At 37.1% G+C, this 26,019-nt stretch overlaps 3 protein-coding genes across 7 annotated transcripts in view; 1 reads left to right on the top strand and 2 right to left on the bottom strand.

The window, feature by feature from the left end:
• kif21a (kinesin family member 21A) overlaps positions 1-1,813 on the bottom strand; it is a 71,651-nt gene extending 69,838 nt beyond the window's left edge. The window contains exon 1 of the mRNA XM_051884540.1: positions 1,509-1,813. Within this exon, the coding sequence (XP_051740500.1) occupies positions 1,509-1,552 (44 nt within the window). The 5' untranslated portion in view covers positions 1,553-1,813. The remainder of the gene's footprint in view (positions 1-1,508) is intronic.
• A 4,505-nt stretch (positions 1,814-6,318) lies between these two features.
• Positions 6,319-24,122, bottom strand: slc2a13b (solute carrier family 2 member 13b). 4 transcript variants are annotated; one of them, XM_051884547.1, is made up of 13 exons: positions 23,825-24,122; positions 22,400-22,879; positions 22,150-22,309; positions 18,522-18,727; positions 17,065-17,173; positions 16,491-16,654; positions 15,991-16,111; positions 13,863-13,988; positions 12,976-13,094; positions 12,723-12,875; positions 8,073-8,236; positions 6,960-7,028; positions 6,319-6,706 (listed from the first exon to the last, which is right to left on the bottom strand). In XM_051884547.1, exons 2-13 carry the CDS (start codon positions 22,851-22,853, stop codon positions 6,698-6,700), a joined length of 1,854 nt encoding a protein of 617 aa, XP_051740507.1. In that variant the 5' UTR covers positions 22,854-22,879; positions 23,825-24,122; the 3' UTR covers positions 6,319-6,697. The 4 variants fall into 4 exon arrangements, 3 of the variants coding, with proteins under 3 accessions (XP_051740507.1, XP_051740506.1, XP_051740508.1); XR_007928349.1 differs by having other exon boundaries at positions 6,960-8,236; XM_051884546.1 differs by having other exon boundaries at positions 6,319-7,028.
• A 53-nt stretch (positions 24,123-24,175) lies between these two features.
• The window catches only part of lrrk2 (leucine-rich repeat kinase 2), a 49,852-nt gene continuing 48,008 nt past the window's right edge, over positions 24,176-26,019 (top strand). For both annotated transcript variants that reach the window (XR_007928348.1, XM_051884536.1), the window contains exons 1-2: positions 24,176-24,336; positions 24,528-24,607. Coding sequence is in view for 1 of the 2 variants with exons in the window: in XM_051884536.1 (XP_051740496.1) it covers positions 24,201-24,336; positions 24,528-24,607 (216 nt within the window). In the remaining variant the exon portion in view is untranslated. The remainder of the gene's footprint in view (positions 24,337-24,527; positions 24,608-26,019) is intronic.

Consider the following 26,019-nt stretch of genomic DNA (forward strand, 5'->3'; position numbering starts at 1 on the left):
GATTTGGGAAGTTCTACTCAAAAAGAAACAAATTTTAAACCATAAGGTTGCGCTACAAATAATACTTACTCATCAATTTCACTGAATAAACTGTAAAATTTCCATGTTCTATTTTCAGATGTCAGGAGAATAATGTAACACTTGGTATTTTAATGTGATCTATGGTATCATAAGAATATCTGTGGCAAGAGCTCTTTTCAGTTGCTGCATTCTTTGCCTCCTGATTCTTTTTTTCCCTTCGTATTTCGCTGTAACAGTGTGAAAAAGCACAACATATACTGTGCATCTGTGGTCTGCTCTCCCGATTTAATTTCAAATATATGCCATGAATGATTTGCTGTAATGCAATGAGAATCTCTTGTTTTTCTCCCCGGAATGTTTTTATAGCAGGTAAATACAATATTTATGGTCTGTCAAAATTACGGAAATCACTTTGAAATATCACTCAAAAATGCAGTAAATTAATATTTTTGAATAAGGTAACATATGTTACATATATATATACACATATTACTACAGTGACATTTAACACATCTGTAATATTGCTGCGGAAATAATCAAGCTTTTGGGATTATTCATCATTTTAGCAATTTGTAAATGCTTTTACACTTTTAAATCTCCTTTTATTGTTTGATGGTTGAAGGGTGAGTAGAATAATCTAATCTCATTTTACCCAGTTTATGAAAATGCTTATTATTGCGTTCATAAAGCGAACCTTTCACTGTTTAATGGAAGTTACTCTCATAATTCACGCAAAGCGTCATGGGGCATAGGAAAAAGGGGGATTGTGTTGCGTGGCCCTTGTTTGCCCCGCCCATTGTAAAATCTCATTGGTCCAAAATCCCGGTTACACCTGAAATATACTTTCTGGCTGTAATTTTGTCACGTAGCTACCATTTTTCAACATAAACAGACATTATTTACATGGAAAACTTCCCATCGTGACAAGGTTTAGACACATTGCTTATAGTACATGGTGTTACAATATTAAAGGGATAGTTCACCCAAAAATGAAAATTCTGTTGTTCCAAACCGGTATGAATTTCTTTCTTCTGCTGAACACAAAAGAAGATATTTTGATGAATATCGGCAATTAAATAGTTGATGGGCCCCAATGACTGGACTTCCATTGTCATTTTTTTTCCATACTATGGAAGTCAATGGGGCACGTCAAGTGTTTGGTTACCCATATTCTTCAAAATATCTTTTGTGTTCAGCAGAAGAAAGAAATTCATACAGGTTTGAAACAACTTGAGGGTGAGTAAATGATGACAGAATTTTCATTTTTGGGTGGACTATCCCTTTAAGAATCGGGCAATAAATGAAATGTACAGAAATAATTTATCAGTCCAAAAAATCTTAATCTCTTAATTTTTATGCAAACCATAATTTCCTCTTATTTGTTTCTATTAATTCTAGGGGGATAAAATCCGCACACGTGCATGGGTGCAGCAGGTGACAAGTGCATGAGTGCACATCAGTAACGCACACTAGAGCTAGTGCCCTACCTGAGCGCCACCCGGACTGTGCTCTCGTCCTGTCCGCTTGACATGATTCAGATCTTCATCGATCGCACAACAATCCGATCAATCCTGTAATTGCGCAGCACCTTTAAGGCGTTGATAGAGTGTCCAGTTCATATACGGATCACCTCTGCCATGTTCAAGGGTTTGATTTACGTGCACCAGCTAAAGCAGCGATGCATTGCGATCACGCATGTTCATGCATTCGTCCATACAGTGATCCTGTGCTGTGCGTGTCCTGATCTGATCTGATCTACATGCTCACTTCATGAAGTCCCAGCCGCAATGCGTCACCAAACCACGCCTCCTTGACGACCCCTGGAGGGTGACGTCATGATACGCATGCAAATCGGTCTATTCGACTTCTTATTATATGCATAATAGCAGCAGTCTAGATATTCCTTATCAGATTATTTTGTACTGATTTCCAAACATGCAGATATTAGCTGCGGTGGTATGCCTATGTCTTTTTTTACTCTGAAGTCATTTCTGTTAAATTTATTTTAACCCTAATTATTTTATCTTGTCAATTTCAAACACAATTTTGTACAAATATGACAAATCTAAACACTGTTGGGTTTTCATGTTTATGGGGACTTTCCATACACATGATTTTTATACTGTATAAACTGTATATTCTATCACCTAATTCTATCTCCTAAATGCAGAAAACTTTCTGCATTTTTACATTTTTTTTTTTTTTTTTTTTAAAAACATCATTTATTATAAGCAGTTTTCCTCATGGGGATCAAAAAATGTCCCTACATTTTGTCCTCATAATGTAGGGTTAAATTCTGTTATTGAGAATTTTGTTGTAAATAGAAATATTTGTATTGTTTTATATAATAATAAAGAAACAAAATTACATATTTAATTAGAAGTAAATCATTTAGTGTTTAGTTGATGATGATGATGCAGTGGTGTTGGGCGCTCTCATGTGGTACGCCTGTGTTTTCCATCACAGTCTGTGTTGCAAATTCATTTGATCTGTTTTCTAAGCCTGAATCAATGCATTGAAATAATAAAATAAAATAGCATTGGTTTATTTATTGCGCATTTAAAGGGTTAGTTCACCCAAAAATGAAAATTATGTAATTTATTACTCACCCTCATGTCATTCCACGTTAGAAAGACCTTCGTTAATCTTCGGAACACAAATTAAGATATTTTTGATGAAATCTGATGGCTCAGTGAGGCCTGCATTGCCAGCAAGATCATTTCCTTTTTCAATGCCCAGAAAGCTTCTAAAAACATATTTAAAACAGTTCATGTGAGTACAGTGGTTCAACCTTAATATTATAATGCGACAGGAATATTTTTTGTGCACCAAAAAAAAAAAAAAAGCTATATTCAACAATATCTAGTGATGGGAGATTTCAAAACTGCTTCATGAAGCTTCGAAGCTTTACGAATCTTTTGTTTCGAATCAGTGGTTCGGAGCGCGTATCAAACTGCCAGTCATGTGAACTATTGAAATTTCGAAACACTTATGATGTAACGAAGCCTCGTTTACTGAAATCATGTGATTTTGGCGCTCCGAACCACTGATTCGAAACAAAAGATTTGTAAAGCTTCGAAGCTTCATGAAGCAGTGTTTTGAAATTGGCCCATCACTAGATATTGTTGTTATTATTAGATATTTTGTTTTTTTGGCGCACAAAAAGTATTCTCCCCGCTTTATAATATTAAGGTTGAACCACTGTACTCACATGAACTGTTTTAAATATGTTTTTAGTACCTTTCTGGGCATTGAAAAAGGAAATGATCTTGCTGGCAATGCAGGCCTCACTGAGCCTTCGGATTTTATCAAAAATATCTTAATTTGTGTTCTGAAGGTGAACGAAGGTCTTACGGGTGTGGAACGACATAAGGGTGAGTAATTAATGACTGAATTTTCATTTTTGGGTGAACTAACCCTTTAAATATTAACTTAAGTGCAGGTATTATAGATTAAGAGCACAAATCTTAGTAAGGGGGGTTTGGTGCTATGTTGTAAAGTTTGTAAATGTTCATTGGTTGACATAGTGTCATTCAATAGTTTCCTTAAACTCAATGCACTTTCAACTTTAAATCACTGAGTGCACAACAGTGCTGGTAATAGAGGTAATAGTTCGGCACCAAGGGCTCTAGTGTCTTGACCTCCTGCCAAACTGCAGTGTCCAGTTACTCGCTCTCAGATTACCAGAGCCGGCATACAGTGAGAGCCTTCACTGCAGGAGACACACACTGAAGTACAGTACTCTACACTTTCTACGAATACTGTCTGTACACTTCAGTTTCCTGTTACTTTTCAGACACATTGAAGTCACAAATTCCATATTGTTTGTTGTGATAACTAGATAAACCCTTATAGAGAAAGGGGTTGTTTACACGACACCGTTTTCAACTAAAAATGGACAACTTTTTATGCGTTTGGCCATTCATTTACATGACAACAGCGTTTTGGGGGCCTAAAAATGCAAACTTTTGAAAATGGAATTCAAAGTGCACGTTTTTGAAAACTATACCGTTATCGACTCCATGTAAACTACAAAAACTTGAATTTGTGAAAGTGGTGACATCATGGGATCGTTTTGACAATGTTGTCATCTGTACGCGAAAAAAACGCAAAGGAAAAATATGAATATTGTTGGCTCTTTGGCAAATTGTTTTTGTTCCTTTTTTGTAAGTAGCAATGGATAAAAGCTTCTGCTAAATGCATTCATGTAAATATAAACATAAAATTTGTCTAGTATGAAACATAGGTCATTTTAAACAACGGAAAAAAATCAAATAAAAAGGAATTGTGAAAAATGAATGAAAATGAATAAATCAATTTTTTTTTTTCAGTTATTTATGGTAAAAATTTGTATTATACATTCTTCATGGAAATTTGTTTCTCATGGATTTTTTTTATGTTATAGCAAGAAAATGCAAATTCACATTTTAGAATCCCATATTCCATCCCGAATCCCAGATTTGCAAAAAAAAAATTGCGAACCATATGTAAAATGAAACAGAAAATAAAACAGCTGAATTCATTTTGATCTCTTGAGGTTGACAATCAATGCTTTTGTTCAAATCTTACATTGACATACAGATTACAGAATATATATTAATTATAATATATTATATTATAAATTGCATTCTGTGAAAATGTTTACTTTCCTGTGGTCCAGAGGTGTGAAAATACCAACAGATTCAGATGTTCACACAATATTTTGTATGTAAAGTCAGTGAAACACAGAGGGTGGTGGTGTTGCCTGCTCAGTGCTAAATGAGGGGTGCAGAGGTCAAAGAGGTCAGATCGGGACATGACTGAACAGGTTTCAGCCTGACAGAGCTGAGACCAAGACCTGCTAAGTTATAGACTTACACAGCCACCTTAAAATTATTTATATTTATTCATATGAAAACAAACACAGCATTGCACAGTTATCAGCAGCAATTTCAACTTCATAGGAACTTAAAGGGTTAGTTCTCCCCAAAATGTTATCATTATCTCCCCCTTTTATCATTAATTACTCACCCTCATGTCGGTCCAAACCCGTAAGACTTTCGTTCATCTTTGGAACACAAATGGAGATCTTTTTAAAGAAATCTGAAAGCTTTCTGTCCCTCCATAGACAGCCTACGCAATTGAAACTTTGACGTTTCAAAAAGTTCAAAAAGAGATCGTAAAACTAACCCATATTAATTGAGCTGTTCCAAATTTTCTGAAGAGACTTGTTTGCTTTATATGATGAACATTTAATTTAGGCTTTTATTCACGTGTAAACATTCATCAACTCACACATCAGTTGTGGTAAATGGAAGCTCAAGCATGTTTGAACACATGCGAGAACCAGTGAGGTTCATTCTCATGTTACGCAGCAAATTTGAGCTTCTGCAAGAACCAATGAGGTTCATTCTCATGTTATGCAGCACGTTTGCTCATCCGCAAGAACCAATGAGGTTCATTCTCTTGTTACGCAGCACGTTTGAGCTTCTGCAAGAAGCAATGAGGTTCATTCTCATGTTACGCAACACGTTTGAGCTTTTGCAAGAACCAGTGAGGTTCATTCTTGTGTTACGCAGCAAGTTTGAGCTTTTGTAAGAACCAATGAGGTTCATTCGCATGTTACGCAGCACGTTTGAGCTTCTGCAAGAACCAATGAGGTTCATTCTCATGTTATGCAGCACGTTTGAGCTTCTGGAAGAGGTTTGTTCTCGCGCATCATTCAGGTTCGGTTGAGCTTCTGCTTATGTTTGCTGATCAATGTTTATATGCGAGTAAAAGCCTAAATTAGGACTAAACCACTCAATTCATATTGCTTAGTTTTACAATCTTTTTTTTTTTTTTTTTTTTGAAGTGTCAAAAGTTTCAATTGCGCAGCTGTCTAGGGAGGAACAGAAAGCTCTCAGATTTCATTAAAAAGATTTTAATTTGTGTTCCAAAGATGAACGAAAGTCTTACGGGTTTAGAATGACATGAGGGTGAGTAATTAATGACAGAATTTTTGGTGAACTAACCCTTTAAGTCACTAAAATAAGGCCATAAAACCCATACTGAATATTTGTTCACAAGACTTCTGGGAACTGGACCTAGAATTTTTACTTTGATGTAAAAACCATCCTGTCAACTCATTCACATAAAACAATATATTGATTTAAAAATTGTAAGACATGTTTTGTGTCAGAAAGGCTGTATGCGGGGAGGTGTGAATCATCATGAATATTGATGTTTCACACCTGGAAAGACAATGACCCCCCCCATGACCCTATCTGGTGGGACTGTGAGGGAGCTAGAACAAAGAATGTGAGGAGATTAAAAGAATGGCTTTTTTGATTGTTTTTTATTTCATTTAAATACAGTACATAACAAAGGACAAAAAGGCACATTATTGGGCACACTGATCTAAACATAGAGACTTGAACAGTCACACACCTTTGTGCCATTCCTGAAACAGTTCCTGTTCACATTAAATATGGCTAAACTATTGAGACGTTCTGTTATTGAGAACACCAGAATAAGTACTAACAAACTCATGCATGTACCAAAAATGACTTGTGCACAGCATGTTTCTGTAATACCGGAAAGAAATGCATATTAAAACTCTTAAATAAGTGTAAAATCTGTATCAGAAATGAAATATGATACAACATCTTGATTATTTCCAAACAATGAATCTTCAAGTCCACATGCAAGGGCATCATTACTGCAACTGCAGCAGAGAAATATTTAAAAACAAAAAACAAAAACAACAACAACAACAAAATTTGAGTTGACAATAATTGAATTGATCCATACAACAAGCAGTAGACTGAAGCTCTACTAACATCTTCTAATTACCACTGACCTTTTTTTTAAACTTGTTCCCCAGTTAATAATAAGAAGCAAAAATGCAGTATTTAATGCATAAACATTTTGTATTTAATGTTATCTGGAGTGTGGAAAAACTTTTTACTGATACTCACTGATATGTAGGAAATTCTGCCCTCTGGTTCCAAAGTAGAATAATGCAACACTCCCAACTCCAATCGGGGCTGGAAAATCAAACACTGCCAGTTTCATTTAACTGCAGTCTAATGTAACACCAAGTGCACAAAATCATTGGTCACCACCACCACTACGTGCCCGCATCCTGAAACCACATCCACAATTCAGCCAAAATGAAAAATCTGCCATTATTTATTTTACCACTTTGCTGTTATTTTTTATTTTAAATTACTATTTCTTTATTTTCATTTATATAAATGTTTATTTATGTGTTTACTATATATATGCATGTATTATTCATATTTGTTTTATGGTGCTTTTATAGTGCATTGTTTGTCCTTTTTGGAGCTCATGGTCACTATAAACTGTCACTGTATGGAAACCTAAATATTTAAAGAAAAAAAAAAAGAAAAATAAAATAAATGTTTGGAATGACATGAAGGGGGCAGAATTTTCATTTTTGGCTGAATTATTCTTTTAATCATGGGGTTTAGACCATGTGTGTCTAAAAGGAGTTTGAATATGAGAATGTGAGTTGAGGGCTTTTCAGAAAAAAAGAACAGTTAAGGTGCATAATTCATTTTTGTGTAAAATATTCAAAGTTTAGAATTAAAATTTCAAGAAGATGTACAGCTCTATACACTGTGAAAAGAACAAACTCTATTTGCTCTTTCTCCCAATAGTTTAATAATGTATATGCACATGGATCGCACTCCAGAGCGATAATTTGTATAACAATCTTAGCTCACTTCCCGTTCTCATAAATCCAGTCAGTCCTGCTGTTCATAAACATCCTTTACTTAAGTAAACACACTAACACTGCTCATCTGTACATGTGCAAATACAATCACCACATAAATATCAGACAACATCTTCATAAAATCTCATTTGTTTATAAAAGACCGATGTAGTTAAATTGAATCAGTATTTATTCTATGAGTCAATTGGAATGTTGAATCTCTGGAATGAGAACCACAGCATCCCTCACACCATGAATCATTCTCATCAGAAAAGACAGAGCAGAATGTTGTGCTAAAGATCTATTCGTCATCAGTAACGTCTTCGTCAGAGCGGTAGTTTCCTCCCTTTACCCTGATGTAATGAACACCCTGACTGCCGTTGGCTCCACAGCTGCAGAGTTGTCTACCAAACAGAGACTCAATCTCCTCCAAACGCAGACCCTTGGTCTCCGGCAGACAGCCCACCACAAACACAAAGCCCAGCAGAGCCAGACTGGAGTACAGGAAGAACGCACCTGGACAAAAGAAATATTCAAATATTCAATATTTTTTATTAAACATATTTCAACAATATTCTGCATAAAAGTATAAACCACACTTTTATTATTTATTAGTTGTTTGTATACAATTTGGTGTTTGCCGAGTAAAGCATCATTACTATTATTAAGGTTAGTGATTTGAACAAACTCCTAAACTTAAGTATTAAACTTTGGTGTGTACAGCATTGTTTGTGCTATGATGAAATGATCCACTAACAACCACCAAGAACACCATAGCAAGCCCAAAACAGCATCCTAGTAACCACCCAACCACTGTAGCAACTACTGTAGCAATGTCCTATCAACTGCATGGAATCATACCTAAAAACACTCAGAAAACCTTAGCAACAACCCAGCTAGAATATCCTAGCAATCGCATAGCAACACCCTAGCAACCACCCGACCACTGTAGCAACAACATTGCATACAGTCCACTAAAGGTGAGCAGCGTCCAAGTTGGGACCCACTGGACTTGGGACCACCGGACTTGAATGTGTTAAGACCACCGGACTTGGAAGTGCTGAGACCACCAGACTGGGACCACCGGACTTGGGACCACCGGACTGGGGACCAGTGGATTTGGGATCACCGGACTTGGATGTGCTGAGACCACCAGACATGTGACCACCGGGCTTGGAAGTGCTGAGACCACCAGACTGGGGACCACTGGACTTGAATGTGCTGAGACTACCAAACTTGAGACCTCCGGACATGGAAGTGCTGAGACCACCGGACTTGGGACCACTGAACTTGGCAGCGCTGAGACCAACAGCAACATTTTCACAGCCACACGGACTGACATCATTAGGGGGGCCTGCCACATTGGATACCAGTCCCAAAAGCCTCAAGATTTTTCCCACAGGCAGCTTAGGATGTATGGGTTTGTTTAATCCATAGCAAAAAAATGTCCTTGAGTGCTACTGCATCAAAGTCTGAGTTCTAGAAAGTCCTCCACATATTGCTCAATTGTCTGATCGCCCTGCTGGAGGTGCAGGAGGGTAACTGCTGGGTTCATTGTAGGGGGTCTAGCTTTCTGTAACGTATAGTCCACTGAAGGCGAGCAGAGTTGATGTGAACCCAAGTGCAGTTTTATTTAACAATGGTGACAGAGTAAACAGAATCAAATGATGACTTGACTTGAACTAGACAAAGAACAAAGGAACAAGAGGGCAGTAAATACACATGGATTAATCACATAACACCTGAGAGTAATCAAACAATGAACCAATGGCCAAACAGAACAGAGAAACACATGACCTAAATGTGATTCAAAACCCAAAACGTGACAGCAATGCCCTATTGACCACACAGTACACCCAAGTAACCACCCATGGGTGCATTTCCCGAAAGCATTGTTGGTCAACTATGGTCGTAAGTCCCATTGAACTCTATTGGTAACGACGGAACTCGCGACCATAGTTTGCTTTGGGAAACGCACCCCAGAATAATTTAAAAACAGCATAGCAGCATATCTAAAAACATCCAGATCACCTTAGCAACAACCCAGCTAGAATACCCAAGCAACCGCAGAGCAACAGCTAACAACCACCCGGACAGCCTACCAACTGCATAGTAACTACTCAAAACAACATAAGAGCTGATGACAGCATGCTTAAAAACACTTAGAACACCATAGCAACCACCCAGCTAGAACACCCTAGCAACCCAAAAGCAACGGCTTAGCAACCACACAAACACTGTAGCAGCAGTCTAGCAACACCCTATCAACCACACAGAACATGCAAGGAACCACCCAGAACAATCTTAGCATCTATCCAACTAGAACACACAAGCAACCACAAAGCAACATGCAAGCAACCATCTGAACACCCTATCAACCATATAGAACAACCTAGCAAAATGCATACAGTGGTGGTCATAATTTTTGGCACCCTTGGTAAATATGATCAAAGATGACTATAAAAATAAATCTGCATTGTTTATCCTTTTGATCTTTAATTCATAAAATTAGCAAAAATCTATCCTTTCATTGAAGGAAAAGAATTGAAAGTGGGGGAAAAAAAAAAAATCACATTATGAAATAAATGTTTTTCTCCAAAACACGTTGGCCACAATTATTGGCACCCTTACTTGCTTTTTGCAACCTCCTTTTGCCAAGATAACAGCTCTGAGTCGTCTTCTATAATGCCTGATGAGTTTGGAGAACACCTGACAAGAGATCAGAGACCATTCTTTCATGCAGAATCTCTCCAGATCCTTCAGATTCCCAGCTCCATGTTGGTGCTTCTTCTCTTCAGTTCACTCCACTCATTTTCTGTAGGGTTCAGGTCAGGGGACTGGGATGGCCATGGCAGGGGGCATGGGGTACTTTTTATCCATGTGTGCACCAAACCCATCTGGTGGGTTTGCTGCCAAAAAGCTCTTTTTTTAGTTTCATCTGACCGTAGATGCCAGTCCCGTTTGAAGTTCCAGTCGTGTCTGACAACTGAATATGCTGGAGATTGTTTCTGGATGAGAGCAGAGGATTTTTCTTGAAATCCTCCTGAACAACTTGTGGGGACGTAGGTGCTGTTTGATCATTTTTTTAGGCTTTCTGAGACTCAAGACTCAACTAATCTCTGCAGTTCTCCAACTGTGATCCTTGAAGAGTCTTTGGCCACTCAAACTCTCCTCCTCACCGCGCATTAGGACGATTTAGACACACGTCCTCTTCCAGGCAGATTTGTAACATCTTTAGTTGATTGGAACTTCTTAATTATTGCCCTAATGGTGGAAATGGATATTTTCAATGCTTTAGCTATTTTCTTACAGCCACTTTCTATTTTGTGAAGCTCAACAATCTTTTGCTGCACATCAGAACTATATTCTTTGGTTTTACTCATTGTGATGAATGATTAAGGGAATTTGGCCTTTCTGTTTCCTCATGTTTATACTCCTGTGGAACAGGATGTCATGGCTGGACTATTTCATGTTCATGATCACCCTGGTGTGCTAAAAAAAAATGTAAATATGAATGGGAATATACTTCAGAGATATTTTACTCATAAAAAATTCTAGGGGTGCCAATAATTGTGGCCAAAGTGTTTTGGAAAAAAACATTTATTTCATAATGTGATTTTCCCTCCATCTTCAATTCTTTTCCTTCAATGAAAGGTTAGATTTTTGCTAATTTTATGAATTAAAGATCAAAAGCATAAACAATGCAGATTTATTTTTATGGTCATCTTTGATCATATTTACCAAGGGTGCCAATAATTATGACCACCACTGTAACATGCTTACAATCACTTAGAACACCTTAGCAACTTTGGCAATGCCCTGACATACACATAGAACCGTAACACAATGTCCTAGCAACCACCAAGAGCACCCAAGCAACCACACAGATCAACTCAGCAACAGCATGACATGTTTTAAAGGATTCGTTCACTTTAAAATATCCATATTTAACACGTTCGTTGTATATAACTAGCTTCCGACCAAATGGCCAAACGGATTCTACTTACGTCTAAAGCGCAACTTATGTGACGTATAACGTAGGACGTAGGGTAGTATGTCATGGCGTAGCGTAATACCATTAGTACATCGCTTAAGTTACGACTGTATTCGTCTAAAAGAAGAAAGTCATATACACCTAGCATGGCTTGAGGTTGAGTAAATCATGGGGTAATTTTCATTTTAAATTGAACTAATCCTTTAACAACCCTAGCAATGCTCTGTCAGGCGCCCAGAATACCCAAGCGATTGCATCACAATGTCCTAGAACAACCTAGCAACTGCATAGTAACCCCCTAGCAACCATATGGCAATATTTTCAATATCCATCATATTTTGGCAATAGTCTACATAGTCAAGTATCACTACTACTACTGAACAAACCCCAAACCTAAGTATGTACAGCACTGTGCTACAGACATGAATGATCCACTAACACCAAGAACACCCTAGCAACTTGGTTGAGGTTGTACTGCTGAGGAATAGGCCTAGTGGTAAAGATACATTTTAACCATGGTTTTCTATGTTTGTCCATCATAGGAAGACCAAAAAGGGTGTTTAGATTTGGGGTGGAAAAAATATAATCTCTTGGACAAGTCAACAACACACTGCCAACCCCCCCCCCAAACAGCAACATTACACAATAAAGAAAAATGAATATGTATAAAAAAACCAACAAAAAAAACATAATAAAGACCCATTTAAAAACACTCAAAATGCATTAGCAAGCACATATCAATGCTCTGGCACTCTAGGATTGTGGTTGCAAGTTTTGCACAGGCAAACATCACTCACACTTTCTTCAGAAGATTAAAAAAAATGAATTAGATTTGTATTATTCGTAAATGTTTGCATTCATTAAAATTTAGTGTTTTTGTGGTATATTGCATTATTGGACCGTTGTTGTTGGATTCCAATGAGTACAGAATCCAGCTGCTCATGACAGTATATGGACTCTATAGTACATAATTGTTTTGTTTAGTGTCTTGTGTGTACTGTGTTGTACCGTAGTATGTCAGGTACTGGGCCACATGGAGGAAGGTAAGAGACACAAGGACATTACAGATCCAGTTGACCCCGGCAGAGCAGGCGTTTCCTGTACTCCGAGCCCACAGTGGATAGATCTCAGAGTTCACCGTCCACGGCATAGGACCCATACCTACTCCAACACACAATCTGACATCAGTGCAGTGCCTACAGATGGGTTTAACAGCATTAATAATTACTACAAACTCCAGATGAACAGAGCGAACTCTCACCTGGGGCAAAGAAGGCCAGATACAGAATGAGACCCAGCAGAACAATCCAGGAATAAGACGTTGGGCAGTAGTTATAAGCCCAGAATATACCTGCACTCTCCTGTGTTCCATTGGAACACCTCAATAAGACATGAACAAGACAAGACTTCATGAAACTAAAACAAACTACAATATAATACTGTTAATGTGTGAAATTCAACATTTAGGTTAAATTCCTTTTAATAAATCATATGCACCCTTGTGAAAAAGAAGTTCATTTTAGTATACTTTACAAAAAATTTTACTTATTACGGAAATAATATACTTTAAAAATACTTAAGTGTATCCTGAATGTAATGTTTTTGGACACTTAAATTGCATGTTTTTTATAATTGGAAATGTAAATGTAATTAAAATGTATTAGTTTATATTTATATTAAATGTAATAAGTTGAACTTAAGAGTGCTTTTTTAACCCACTTAAGAACATATTTATATGTAATTTCATAATTACTTTGAAAATACTGAAATTGCTGTTGCAATTTGCAATTTAGTACATTTAAAATACATTTAGTACATTTAAAAACTATACTGAAATGTAATATCAAATAACACACTACAGTTTTTTTTACAACACTATAAAATTATAATCAAGTACTTTACATGTGCTTTAATATGTTACTCAACACATTAAAATAAGTGCACTTCAATCTTTCTCTAAACAATTATTTCAAATTACTTTTAATTTGACATTATTATAAAGTGCACTTTAGTGCAAGTACAGTTTTTTTTTTTTTTTTTTTTTAAATATGATTTGATTTGAAGTACACTTCATGTGCAAATTCAATACAATTAAGTGCAAACTGCACTACTTTTTCACAAGGGCAGAGATGTCCATAGATGTTTTACCTGCCCGCTGCAGCGGTCTCAGTGTTGGCTGCATCTACAGGCATACATGAGGACTCAGCCACGGCTGTGCCATTCTTACCATAGCAGAAACCACAATCTGGATCCAACATGCAGGATTCACAGAACCTTCATGGATAGACAGTCACAGAAACAAACTCCAGTCACACCAGTGCATGATTTATGTCAAGTAGTACATTCAAGATACAGAGTTTTATAGAGTGCAACATTCTGTGGAAAATTTTGAATTCTGAAAGGAAATTACTGAATTCTTAAATGGTAAAAATCCACATAATAAACAATTACATTTAAATCTGAGCTAAAGGCATAGTTCACACAAAATAAAAAGTCTGTCGTCATCATTCACTCACCCTCATTTCATTTCAAAAGTGTATGACTTTGAAAACGATGACAGAATTTTAATTTTTTCATTTTTTCCATCCCTTTAAGTTTAGTAGAAGCCACAAGTCAGTGTGATTTCAACATTTTTACAAAACTGGGGTGCGTTTCCCGTACAACGATGTAACTCGCTGCTTAACTATAATAGTGCGATGCATCGTTGAAGAAATCAACTAGCTAGTCACGACTGTTTCCCGAAACCGTATTGTTACAAATTTGTTGTTCAACCACGGTGGTTAATGATGTCATGCAGGTGGTGGAGTAATAACTTCTTTTAATGAATCAATCTGAGATCAAATTAATGCTAGATTTTTTGCTATAATTTATGGACATCACATCTGAGGACTAATTCTCATTTTTCTCAGTTATTTTGAGAAAAGTTATTTTTTATTTCCAGATTCAATCACAGGCTCATTCTTACGTCTTACAGCATGTACGTACATGCGCACTCTTCAAAAACGGTGCTTTAAATCTCTTGACAAAATAAAAGACGTAAATAAAATAAAATAAAAGATACAGATTGTACTGCATGTTAGCTTACTTATTTTGCTCAAGATAATGATTTATTAAGTCCACATGTCATAAAAACAAGAAACTATGCTTCTAACCACAGCTCGAGAGCTGTCGCTCCAACCACAAAACTTTGCGATGCAGTTTGTGAATATTCGTTGGAACTATGTTTTCAGAAAAACAGACTCGTTGAACTATGCTAATAAAGAAGGAACTTGTGACCATAGTTGGCTAACGATGCTTTCAGGACACGCACCCCATTAATAGTGTAATTCCTGCTGAAGAACTACACTACCCATAATCCTCAAGACAACTCCACCAATTAGAGAAGTTGCTGCTACCATACATTTAGAAAGAGAAAGTGCCAGAATTGACTCAGTATTGTTGATAATATGAGTCTCTTACATGGTGTTCTAACCAGAAGCAACGCAGCGACACATGATAAAAGGTATCTTTTCAATGTTAATCAGTTTTTGTCTTAACCAGCCGTGATGGTGAAACATTTTCAGGGGATTCTATTTTAGAAACTTTCTATTTTCTGCGACGTCACAGCTAGAACAACAACATTCTGCACAAAGTATGGCAATGATAATTTCAGGTACGGATTATGTGCTTTATTTAATGTTAAAAGAATTTAATGTGAGTTTGAATATCATTTTGCATGACCTTTATAACCATACTGAAAGTGCCATACAGTCACATTGTCACAGTGTCACATTCACCTCAGATTTTGAAAATAAATGTAAGGAAATGAGAATGTTCAAACTGTGAACTCAATGTGAACAAACAAGTACACTCTATGACAAAGATTGTTTCAGTCACTATGTATTTTTAATAATGGTAAAATGGTGTAATATTTATGAATTTAATTATAGATTTATTCATTTGGTTGCGAGTGCAGTGCACTTGCAGAGAGACTCTGCCCAAAAGCTCTTCTGATTGGTTGTGTTTTTTTTATTGATTTTGTCACGTCTCGTAGTCGTGTCGTGTCTGCTGTGAAAAGAAAAATTGCTTGTCGTCGGAATCTTAATCGCATTGTGTCTGGTTAGGACACGGAGTAACACTCTCAAACTATGTGTATATATCTGAATATTTTGCAGTTTTCTTCAAACTTCAAACATATTGTATGGTATATTTCTTGCCTTTTTTTTCTTATTTGTGGATAGTCCTAATCCAGGTACAATCCTTAGGTCAATCTAGTCTACTAATATGTAAAACTCACCCATAATTAATGCAGGTGGAGTTGTGGAGGGAGGAGTCACTAGAATGAAAGGTCACGGGTGGAGAGGCCTGAGCCGAGAGCAGAAAACCCGCAGCGAGAACCATCAGACTTGCAGCAGTACCTGAGTAATTCACAGCAAACCATCCTTACTACATACTTCAGTTTGTTAGTAAGAACCAAGTGTGCCACACACATCCTGAAAAATGAAGCCAAAACATTTTGGCTGCAGTATAGGTCATAAACCCCGCCCTCTCTATGTAATCAAATGGGACGGAAGCCAAACTAAAAATCCAATTACACTTCAAATTATTTTTTTCCAAAGATAGTTTCTGTCATTCTAGGCAGTTCTTATCATGCTGATGTATGTTCAAGTGTTTATTTTTCCAATAAATTTTATTTTATTTTTCCATTAAGTGAAAGGAAGTGGAGATGAGTCACCCATCTGTTTTTACAGTCTATGGTAAGAACCCATGTCTATGGCTGTGTTTTTGAATCCTCACCTAGTATGCTGCCTAGAGTCAGCTTCCTACGGCCCACCCTCTCCACAAGCCAAACGCCTACTAGAGTAAACAGGAAGTTGGTGAAGGCTGTGGCAGCAGCCAGCCAGATGGCCATCTGATCATTCTGCACTCCAGACATCTGAATAATGGTGGCACTGTAGTACCTGCAGCATTCAATGAGATCATTTGATTCCTTAAAATAGTATACAGTGTATACTATACAGTATGTAATAAGCAGTAGACAATTCACTATTCAGAACATACAGTAGCATTAAGGTCACATTTACTGCTGCTCTGCAAAATTTCGTATGCAAAATCAAGTCATTTCAATAGGAATCAGTGCAAACTTGTGTTCAATGTTACACATTTTCCGTGTTCACCAACTGAAAGCTGCTTGGTTTAAAAGTGACTCCTGTGTGAGCTGTGCTTCATACATCACTTCACTATTGACAATGGACCTTTTTTGCTGAAATTTCACTAATGTGAACACATCTTGAGAACAACAGTGTAGCACTCTACTGTGAAACATTTATCTGATAAAGTGTTGATAAAGTCATGTGTACTTGTAACCTACATGACCGTGTTGATTCCCGAGAGCTGCTGGAACATCTGTAGGCCACAACCCACAATTAGAGCACGACGTGTTGGACCGTATGTCAGGATACGCCACAACACTGTACCACCTAAAACATAATCAATCAGTCCATCAGTCAATGAAATTATATCATCGTTTTATAAAATTGTCAGAGTTTACACAATTTCTACAAATGAAATTCTAGTTATTTGTGATTACTTGATAGGATTTTATAAAAATAATTTTGATTCACACTGACTACGTTTACATGTGCACCAATAATGCGATTTCTCATAATCAGAGTAAGGTCTTTACATGTTTACATGACACAAGCAGAACTCTTCACTCCAGTTTACATACAATTTTCATTACTCTGATTATTCATTAATAAGTATGGTTATACCACACTCAGATAGGCATACAGTATGCATGTTACCGGCCATTGTTTTAATCTACTCACATCAAATTCAAAATACATTTCTATGGACGTACTGATATGCAGCAGAGAGTGATTCACTAATGAATCTTTCAGACTAATTTGTGAACTTCATGTTGCTTAGGATGAATCTCTTAGCTGTATTTCTCATTTACACTACCGGTCAAAAGTTTGGAATAATTAAGATTATTCATGTTTTTGAAAGAAGTCTCTTCTGCTCACTGAGGGTGCATTTATTTGATCAAAAATACAGTAAAAACAGTAATAAAAACAGTAATATTGTGAAATGCTGTGAAGTGCTTTTCATTTGAAGATATTTTTAAGTGTAACTTATTCCTGTGGTCAAAGCTGAATTTTCAGTATCATTACTCCAGTCTTCAGTGTCACATGATCCTTCAGAAATCATTCTAATATGCTGATTTGCTGCTCAAGAAAAATTTCTTGCAGTTATGCTGATACACTGAACCGTGAATACACTACCATTCAAAAGTATAGGGTAAGTAAGACTAAAAAACAAAATATTCAACAAGAACACATTAAACTGATAAAAAGTGACAGTAAAGACATTTATAATGTTAGTTACAAAACATTTTTTTTTTTCCAAATAAATACAATTCTTTTAACTTTCTATTCATAAAAGAATCCTGAAAAATGTATCAGTTTCCACATTAATATTAAAAAGCAAAAACAATGCTTTCAACATTGACAATAATAAGAACCATTAGTAATAATTTAGCACCAAATCAGCAAATTAAAATGATTTCTGAAGGATCATTTGACTGGTGTAATGATGCTGTAAGTTCAGCCTTGATCACAGGAATAAATTACATTTTAAAATATACACATTAGAAAACAGTTATTTTACATTGTAACAATATTTCACCATATTTTGTTTTACTGTATTTTTACTGTAAGATATTACTGTAAGATATTTTTTCTAGTTATATGATGTTGGAAACGCTGAATCTAGTGTTTAATGTGAGAGCACCATGTGTGCATTGTGATGTCATCATGATCTCACCAGTAGAATCTTTCCTCTCTTCCTCAATGCTGCTCCGTATGCTTTCATACTCTTCATCCACATTTACACTGCCACGGATCTGACTGAGCACTAGCCGAGCTTTCTGGGTATCTCCGTTCTGCAGGAGCCAACGAGGACTCTCAGGGAGGAAGAGGAATCCCATGAACTGCAGGGCGGCGGGAACAACAGACAAACCCAACATATATCTATACATAAACACAAAAATGATTCAAAAGTGATTACGAAAAGTCCTTATGAAACACATTTGCATCTCAATTTTAACTCTACTGTACTTGTCCTACAGAATGTCTGAAGCACTGTTTTTGAACTCACTGAAACGCCTGCATTAGTCTTGAGTCTTCTTCCAGGAACGAACATGTCACACTATTCAATACATATATACATTTAAATAATTCCCACCCAAGGTATACGCAAAATAGAAGGGCGGGGCCTGGTTGAGTTAGTTAGTAGTAGGAGTGTTCGGCTTGAAGCGGTGCTAGGCAGACTGATCGGTGTATGACATCAAAGCACTTAGAGCGATTAGAGAGCAGACGCATACGCTTTCGAATCGCTCTCGCAGTACTTTGATGACATACACCGACTGGGTGTGTCTGTGTGAGATATAGGGAGACAAACAAAATGTGCAGGGCTGGTAGTACTCCAGGACAGGTTTGAGAACTACTGAGCTAATGTATTAAAGATTTATTAACATTACTGTAGTATGAAGCAGGATGTGGCTGAAAGCTGTTGGAGCGGAACGAGGCTGCTGGAACGACTGCTAATGAGAGACAAGCACAACACACGGCACAGCGGAGCTTTTATTATGCAGCAGACGACCACTTCCGCTTCTTCCGGTCATGTGTACGTGGAGTAACCCAGCGCTGTTTTATCATATTAGATACATTTGTGTGTTGAAAGTTGTTATAGTGCGTGTGCCTGGTGGCTGCTATGAGACACTTGTTGCACACTGTAGTAAGCTAGATCGATATTAGGCATGGTAAAACATGGTACTCGAGGTAAATCAAGGAAACGAGATTTAAACAATAAGACTTACTGTGTTGAGCTATATAACATGATTCGTTTTCTGTCGATGAATGTATCCAGACAGTTGCTCACGTCTAATAAAACACATACTGTAATATATTAAAGGGGTCATGAATCGAGAAATCAACTTTTCCTTGAGCTTTTGATATATAAGACGTCATCATACTACAAGAATATCCTGTAAGTTTCAGAACTAAAAACTTACTTGTTAGTCCAATAAAAGCTTTTATTGACACCAGGCCCATCGAACGACTGATCCTACAATGTGCCCATAGGTGAAACCCCGCTTCCGCAGAAGAAATCAACGCCTACATCATTGCAACGTTAGCCCCGCCCACTGGTGTGTTAGTGAGGTGACGAGGAGAGAGAGCGATACAGGACCACAAATAACATTACCTTTTAAAGGATCCTTATGCTAGGAACATGGTTATTTACTTTCAACAATGTGAATGTCTCAGTTGAGATTTATTTATTAGTATTTGGTATTTCACTATGGATACTTTGGTAAATCATTCACATTTTGGCACAGGCTTTGCAAACAGACTTTCACAAAATGGACTCGACAGTAACGCAACAACATGTAAGTAACTGTGCTAATTCTAATGCCTGATCTGATATGTAATGATTCATACAGTCAGATATTCTTTGTCTATATGTCAGTAAATCAAACCAGTGACTAAATGGTCAACTTCCCGTTGTTTCTGTTAGTAAGATGAAAATAATCTGTTATTTGAATGGTGATTAAATTATATAAAGAAAGCGATCAAAGCACGCTGGAGCGGTCAATCAAACAGCGCGAGTTTCAGTGACTGAGTTCTGAACTCGTGACAAAACTTGTATTATTCAACGAATCTCTTAGTTATATTGCGTTTGCACAGTTAGCTATGATGAAAGCATTCGTTAGTGTGCAGAAATTGAGTTTCAATGACGAGATCACTGCTTTCATATGCTCAACAACATGTCTGTGATCGGCTACAATGTTCATCACTGCAGCCTTTCATGCCACAATCTAAATATAATGCCATATATCTAAATGTAATGCAGCACTTTTCACGATCAGTTAACCTTGAGAGCTGTAATAGTAAAAACATGCTAAAAGAGAGTGTAATACTTGGATATTTCAAATGGAAAGATGTCAGCCAATCACAGCAGTGGGGGTTTACACTGAAGTCTCACAGCAGACACGCCCCTTAAAACAGAGCGTTCAAATCAGAGGGCTAAAATCAGGGTAGGAAAAATGCCTTTTATTTGTAGATTATGTCAATTTTTGATGTAAAAAGCATACTAACATTATCTAACAAGTGCACCACAGGAAACATTATAAAACAATAAAACAACACAGTTCATGACCCCTTTAAAGTGTCTTTGTTTGGTGTTTCCATGGTTACAAAATAAAACCGGAAATCGAGGGTAACGCGGGTATGATGTCATTGATAGGCACCCAATAACATGGTCCATGTCCTGGTTAAAATGGCTTATTTCTCTGAAATTAAATATTCTTGGAAACATTTGGGATAATGCAAGTACACAAGTCAACAAAATATATAACATTGTTATAGTGGTTTGGATATTTTAATCCAAAAACCTTAATCTTTAAAGGGATAGTTCACCCAAAAATGAAGATTCTGTCACCATTTACTCACCCTCAAGTTGTTCCAAACCTGTATAAATTTCTTTGTTCTGCTGTATACAAAGGAAGATATTTGGAAGAATGTTTGTAACCAAGCAGATCTCGCCCCCATTGACTACCATAGTATTTTTTTCCCTACTTTGGTAGTCAATGTGGGGCGAGATCTGCTTGGTACAAACATTCTTCAGAACAAAAAAATGTATACAGGTTTGGAACAACTTGAGGGTGAGTAAATGATGCCAATTTTCATTTTTGGGTGAACTAGCCTATCCCTTTAAGGCAATACTAATGCTGCCTTCACGCGCTATCGGAAATTTGATAATTCCCAATTCTGAAGTCATGATTACGAGCTCATCCCATTCAACTTTCAAAATTGGAGGGTGTTCATGTGCAATTTTTACCTAGGAAACTCTTATTTAAGATAATTCCGAGAGCGCGTAAAGCATGTGTTCAGCGATTAGAATATAAAGCTTACAAAATGTTAATCATAAACTAGCGCTAAGACCCAGAATCTGCTCTACCTAAATTTACGATCAGGAGTTGCTACTGCATTCCTAATAAAAACTGAAATAGAAAATATGAGTGGCATTGCCTATGGCTACGTTGTTGTTGTTTGGAGGGGTTTGTGGGGGGGTTGGGGCATTCGCCAGAGTGTTCCTATGCAGTTGCTAAGGTCTTCTGACAATAAGTCTGGTCACTCAGAAAAGTAATAGCACCAATGTTTTTATTGTTAACTAAACTATTAATTTTTTTTTTTTTTTTGTTCAGTGAAAGAAAGCTGGAATAAAACAGAATATAAATATTAAAAATATTTAAAAAACTGTTATTAAATTAAAAATGTTGCCTTGACATCTAAAAAAGAAGAAGATTGTTTTTTGTTTTGTTTTTTTTAATATAAAAGGTTTTAAGAGGCAAAAAAAAAAAAAAAAAATAATAATAATAATTTTAACCCACCTCCAGCCATCATGGGGCAGGTAGCTAAAGACCCCATCCACCACGCTGGCTATGAACTGCCCTCCAGTGATAAACAGAGTGTTAATGGTGACCAGCTGACCACGGAGATGAGAAGGGGAGACCTCAGCGATGTAGACGGGCACAGTCATAGATGCAATTCCTAAAAAAAAAACAGAAAACGTAAAAGAAGGATAAGGCACGCAAACTGAATTCAGGTAGTTGTACATATACTATATACTGAATGACTTGCCTAAGCCAAGCCCAACTGTGAGCCTTCCACACAGAAGAACCTCTTTGTTATGTGCGACACTCAAAATGATTCCTCCAGCAGAGAAGATGAAGCTAGCAAGCAGAATGCAGATTCTCCGGCCGAAAAGTCCGTTGAGATACCCTCCAGTCAAAGCGGAAAGGGCCGCAGCGCCAACAGTGATGGAGACCAGCAGCTCCTGCCATAGAGAGCTGAGGTTCATCTCTCTCTTGAGCAGGAGCATGGCTCCAGACACCACTCCTGTATCATAGCCAAACAAGAATCCACCCAGAGCCGAGAAAAAAGCCAGGGTATACACAAAACATGGCGTGTTGTGCTGGATCTGATCTGTGGATGTGGGCACGTTATTTTCCTGGTTGCTGGTTGGGACATTAGATGGCGTTTTTATCAACCTCCTTTCATCCTCAACTCCCCTGTCTCCTATCAGCTCCTCCATTCTCCAGAGATTATGCACATTGTCTCCTATCACAAAGAAAACACCTTGAGATCATCACATGATCAACAAAAGCCATTACCTAACCTAACCCAACCCAGCATGACCACGTTGGCACACACCTCAACCACAGTGAAACATTTGCAAATATTGCTGTTTAGCCTATATGCTAAAACTCTTGCATAGCGCTATTTATGAGTGATTCGTTTATAACACATGTACTGTACAGCGAAATCAATTGGACGTTGTGGAAAAGATTTTGAATACTCAACAACATACACTCTACTAGTGATTTGCGAATTGTTCTTTTGAGTCTGTTCTATTTAATGATTCAGTTGAACCGATTCACATTGCGAATCACTCTATAGTAGGCAAGCATTTGGCACAATAAAACATATAGTGATGAACTACGGTGTTTATTTCTTTTACTACATAAAAAGAACATGAAAAGTAATGACGCGCGGGCACAGCGGACTTCTGTGTACGGAGTCGGACTCAGTGAATCAGTCTAGGAATCGGCTCGTTGTTGCGAAAACTTTGAACGAACCGATTCGCTAAAATGAATTTTACTTTTTGGGTCTACTGTACAAACTTAGATTATAATGAAAATATTATATCGATTTCGCGATAACAAGTGTAGCGAACATTTAAGGTTTCATCGACTGTAAACCCGCCGATACATTTCGCTATGCATAAATTAGCTTCTACAAAAATACATCGAAATTAAAAAGTCGCGAAATACATATTTACGTTGATAAGCATGTTTTAGAATTCCGTGAAAGCTCTTTAGTATTTTTATTCAGAATCTTACAATATTAATTCATAAAACATGAAAATGTACAATATACACACACAGAGATCTAACGTTAGCCTACTGTAGCAATAGCTAACGTGCTTTAAAAATGAATATGTTGCACAAATGCATGTGAAATAACTTAAAATCCATATTTTTGCGTTCTCCCTCTGTAACCTACCAGCAAGACGCTTTTCTGGGTGACTGTCTTTGCTTTAATACGGGACTCGGTGTTTCTCTTGCTTTCACTCTGTTGTGCTCGAACAGGAAGTTTGGGAATTCTTGCAGTCATATGATTCATAACGCAGCGCGGACTACAGCCGCTAACATGACCGAGGTTTCTTCTTGTCCCCGCCGAGAATGAAATCGGGAACTAAATATTAGTCACATCAGTCTTTACTCTAGTATAACTCGTGGTCTGATTTGCATAAATATGGCAGAAGAGCGTCTGCGCTATGAAACAGATGATGATCTGCAGCAGCAACATTGTGTCCGCATGGTCAGTGAGTATCAGAAGGTGGTTTAAAGCTCTGTTTGATGTCAGACAGTAGAAGATCATGGCTGATAAAGAGGAATTAGGGATCAGACTGAAGAAGCTGCTGGTGAGGTTGAATCTCCAAGAGGGGAAACAGCTGGGCACCATGGTCCAGATCATACAAGACCTCTTGTTCCTGTCCCATACAGATCACTGTGGTGAGTTATTATGTCCACTGAAACTGGAAATGTGTAGCCTGTGCTTTGTTAACATTTCTGTTGCTTTAAAGTCTTAACACATTCATATAGACAGACAGTAATGCAAACTTTCAGACCCCCCTCTCTGTGCTTTTCCCAGTGGGACATCTGCTCAGATATTTTTAGGTTTGTGTTCTTCTTTTGTCCTACAGTTGAGCTGTTTGCAGATCAAAACGTCCATGTGCCTCTGATGCTGGTGCTGTCATCGCATTTCAACAACAAAGTTCAGCAGGTAATCATCAATTTTTGCCTGCACAAATTTCCTGGCAAATGCTTAGTAGTTTACCCAAAATGGCTCCATGTTGTTCCAAACCATATGACTTTTACTGTGGGACACAAAAGGAGATATTGAAAAGAATGTTAATGCTGCTCTTTTCCATAATGAAAGTGAATAGTGAATGAGACTATCAAGCACCAAATGATTAAAAAACAGCTTGAAAATACCATAAAAGTAGATTAAAAGTAGATTTTTGCCCCCCCAAGTTCTCTGTCATTTTATGAATTTAAAAAGGTCATGAGCTGCATTTTTCAATTTTTGTTTATAATGTTTTATAATGTTTCTTTTATAATGTTAGTATGATTCAAAAATGGTCATAATTTAGAAATAAAAGGCCATTTTCTACCCTGATTTTTAACCCTCTGATTTGAATGCTCTGTTGGAAAGGGCATGTCTGATGTGAGACTTCAATGTAAACGCCCACTGCTGTGATTAGCTAACATATTTGCATATCATATAAGTATTACATGTGGAACTCATTTGAAAACTTTTGCTTCGTTTTTACTATTACAGCTGTCAAGATTAACTAATCATGAAAACTGTTTATTATTATAGCATTATATTTAGATCTACTACCGTCGCACGTAAGTACGAGCATTGTAGTGATGACAGACATGTCTGTTGAGCACATGAATGCAGTGAACTTGTGATTTCTGCACTCTCACGAATGCTTTCATCATAACTAAGTTCAAACGTGATGGAAATAAGAGATTTGTTGTGCAGGGTAGACAGTGTCATTGATTATAATGGGAGTCCAGAACTCAGTCACTGATAAACTCACACCATGTGATTGACAGCTCCAGCAATTATACTGTAAAGGGAGGCTTCTTTGATCGTTTTCTGTATATAATTTAATCACAATTTAAAAACAGATTATTTTCATGCTACTAAGAGAAACAATGTGAAGTTGACCGTTTAGTCACTGGCTTGAAACAATTTTGAGACAAAGAACATCTGAGTGTACATGAATCATATCAGAAATCACTGATCACAGATCAGGAATTAGAATTAACACGTTTACTTACATGTTGTGGCATTACTGTCGGGACCATATCTTACAGTAAAAGTCTGTTTGTAAAGCCTACACTGAAAATGTCACTGATTTTCCCAAAGAATCCACAGTGAAATGTAACGAATAAACAAATAATGCTCTGCTGAGACATTCACATTGTTGAAAATAATTAAGTACTTTCCTAGCATTAAGATTTTTTGGTAGGTAATGTTATTTTTAGTCTAGTGATCCTGTATCTGTCTTTCTCATCTCACTAACATGCCAGTGGGTGGGGCCAAATACACAATGATGTAGAAGTAGGCATTGATCTGATTCTGCAGAAGCGGTCTTTCATTGAACTATTACGCCATAATGT

This window comes from Ctenopharyngodon idella, chromosome 24 (assembly GCF_019924925.1).
Source record: "Ctenopharyngodon idella isolate HZGC_01 chromosome 24, HZGC01, whole genome shotgun sequence".
Taxonomy (NCBI): Eukaryota; Metazoa; Chordata; class Actinopteri; order Cypriniformes; family Xenocyprididae; genus Ctenopharyngodon; species Ctenopharyngodon idella.

Excerpts from the sequence above, each read along its gene's own strand:
- slc2a13b (XM_051884546.1), bottom strand. The coding sequence starts at position 22,853 with ATGGAGGAGCTGATAGGAGACAGGGGAGTTGAGGATGAAAGGAGGTTG. Across the intron at positions 22,310-22,399 it reads CACAGTTGGGCTTGGCTTAG|GAATTGCATCTATGACTGTG; the intron begins GCAAGTCATTCA and ends TTTTTTTTTTAG. Across the intron at positions 12,876-12,975 it reads TCTGGCCTTCTTTGCCCCAG|GTATGGGTCCTATGCCGTGG; the intron begins GTGAGAGTTCGC and ends GTGTTGGAGTAG.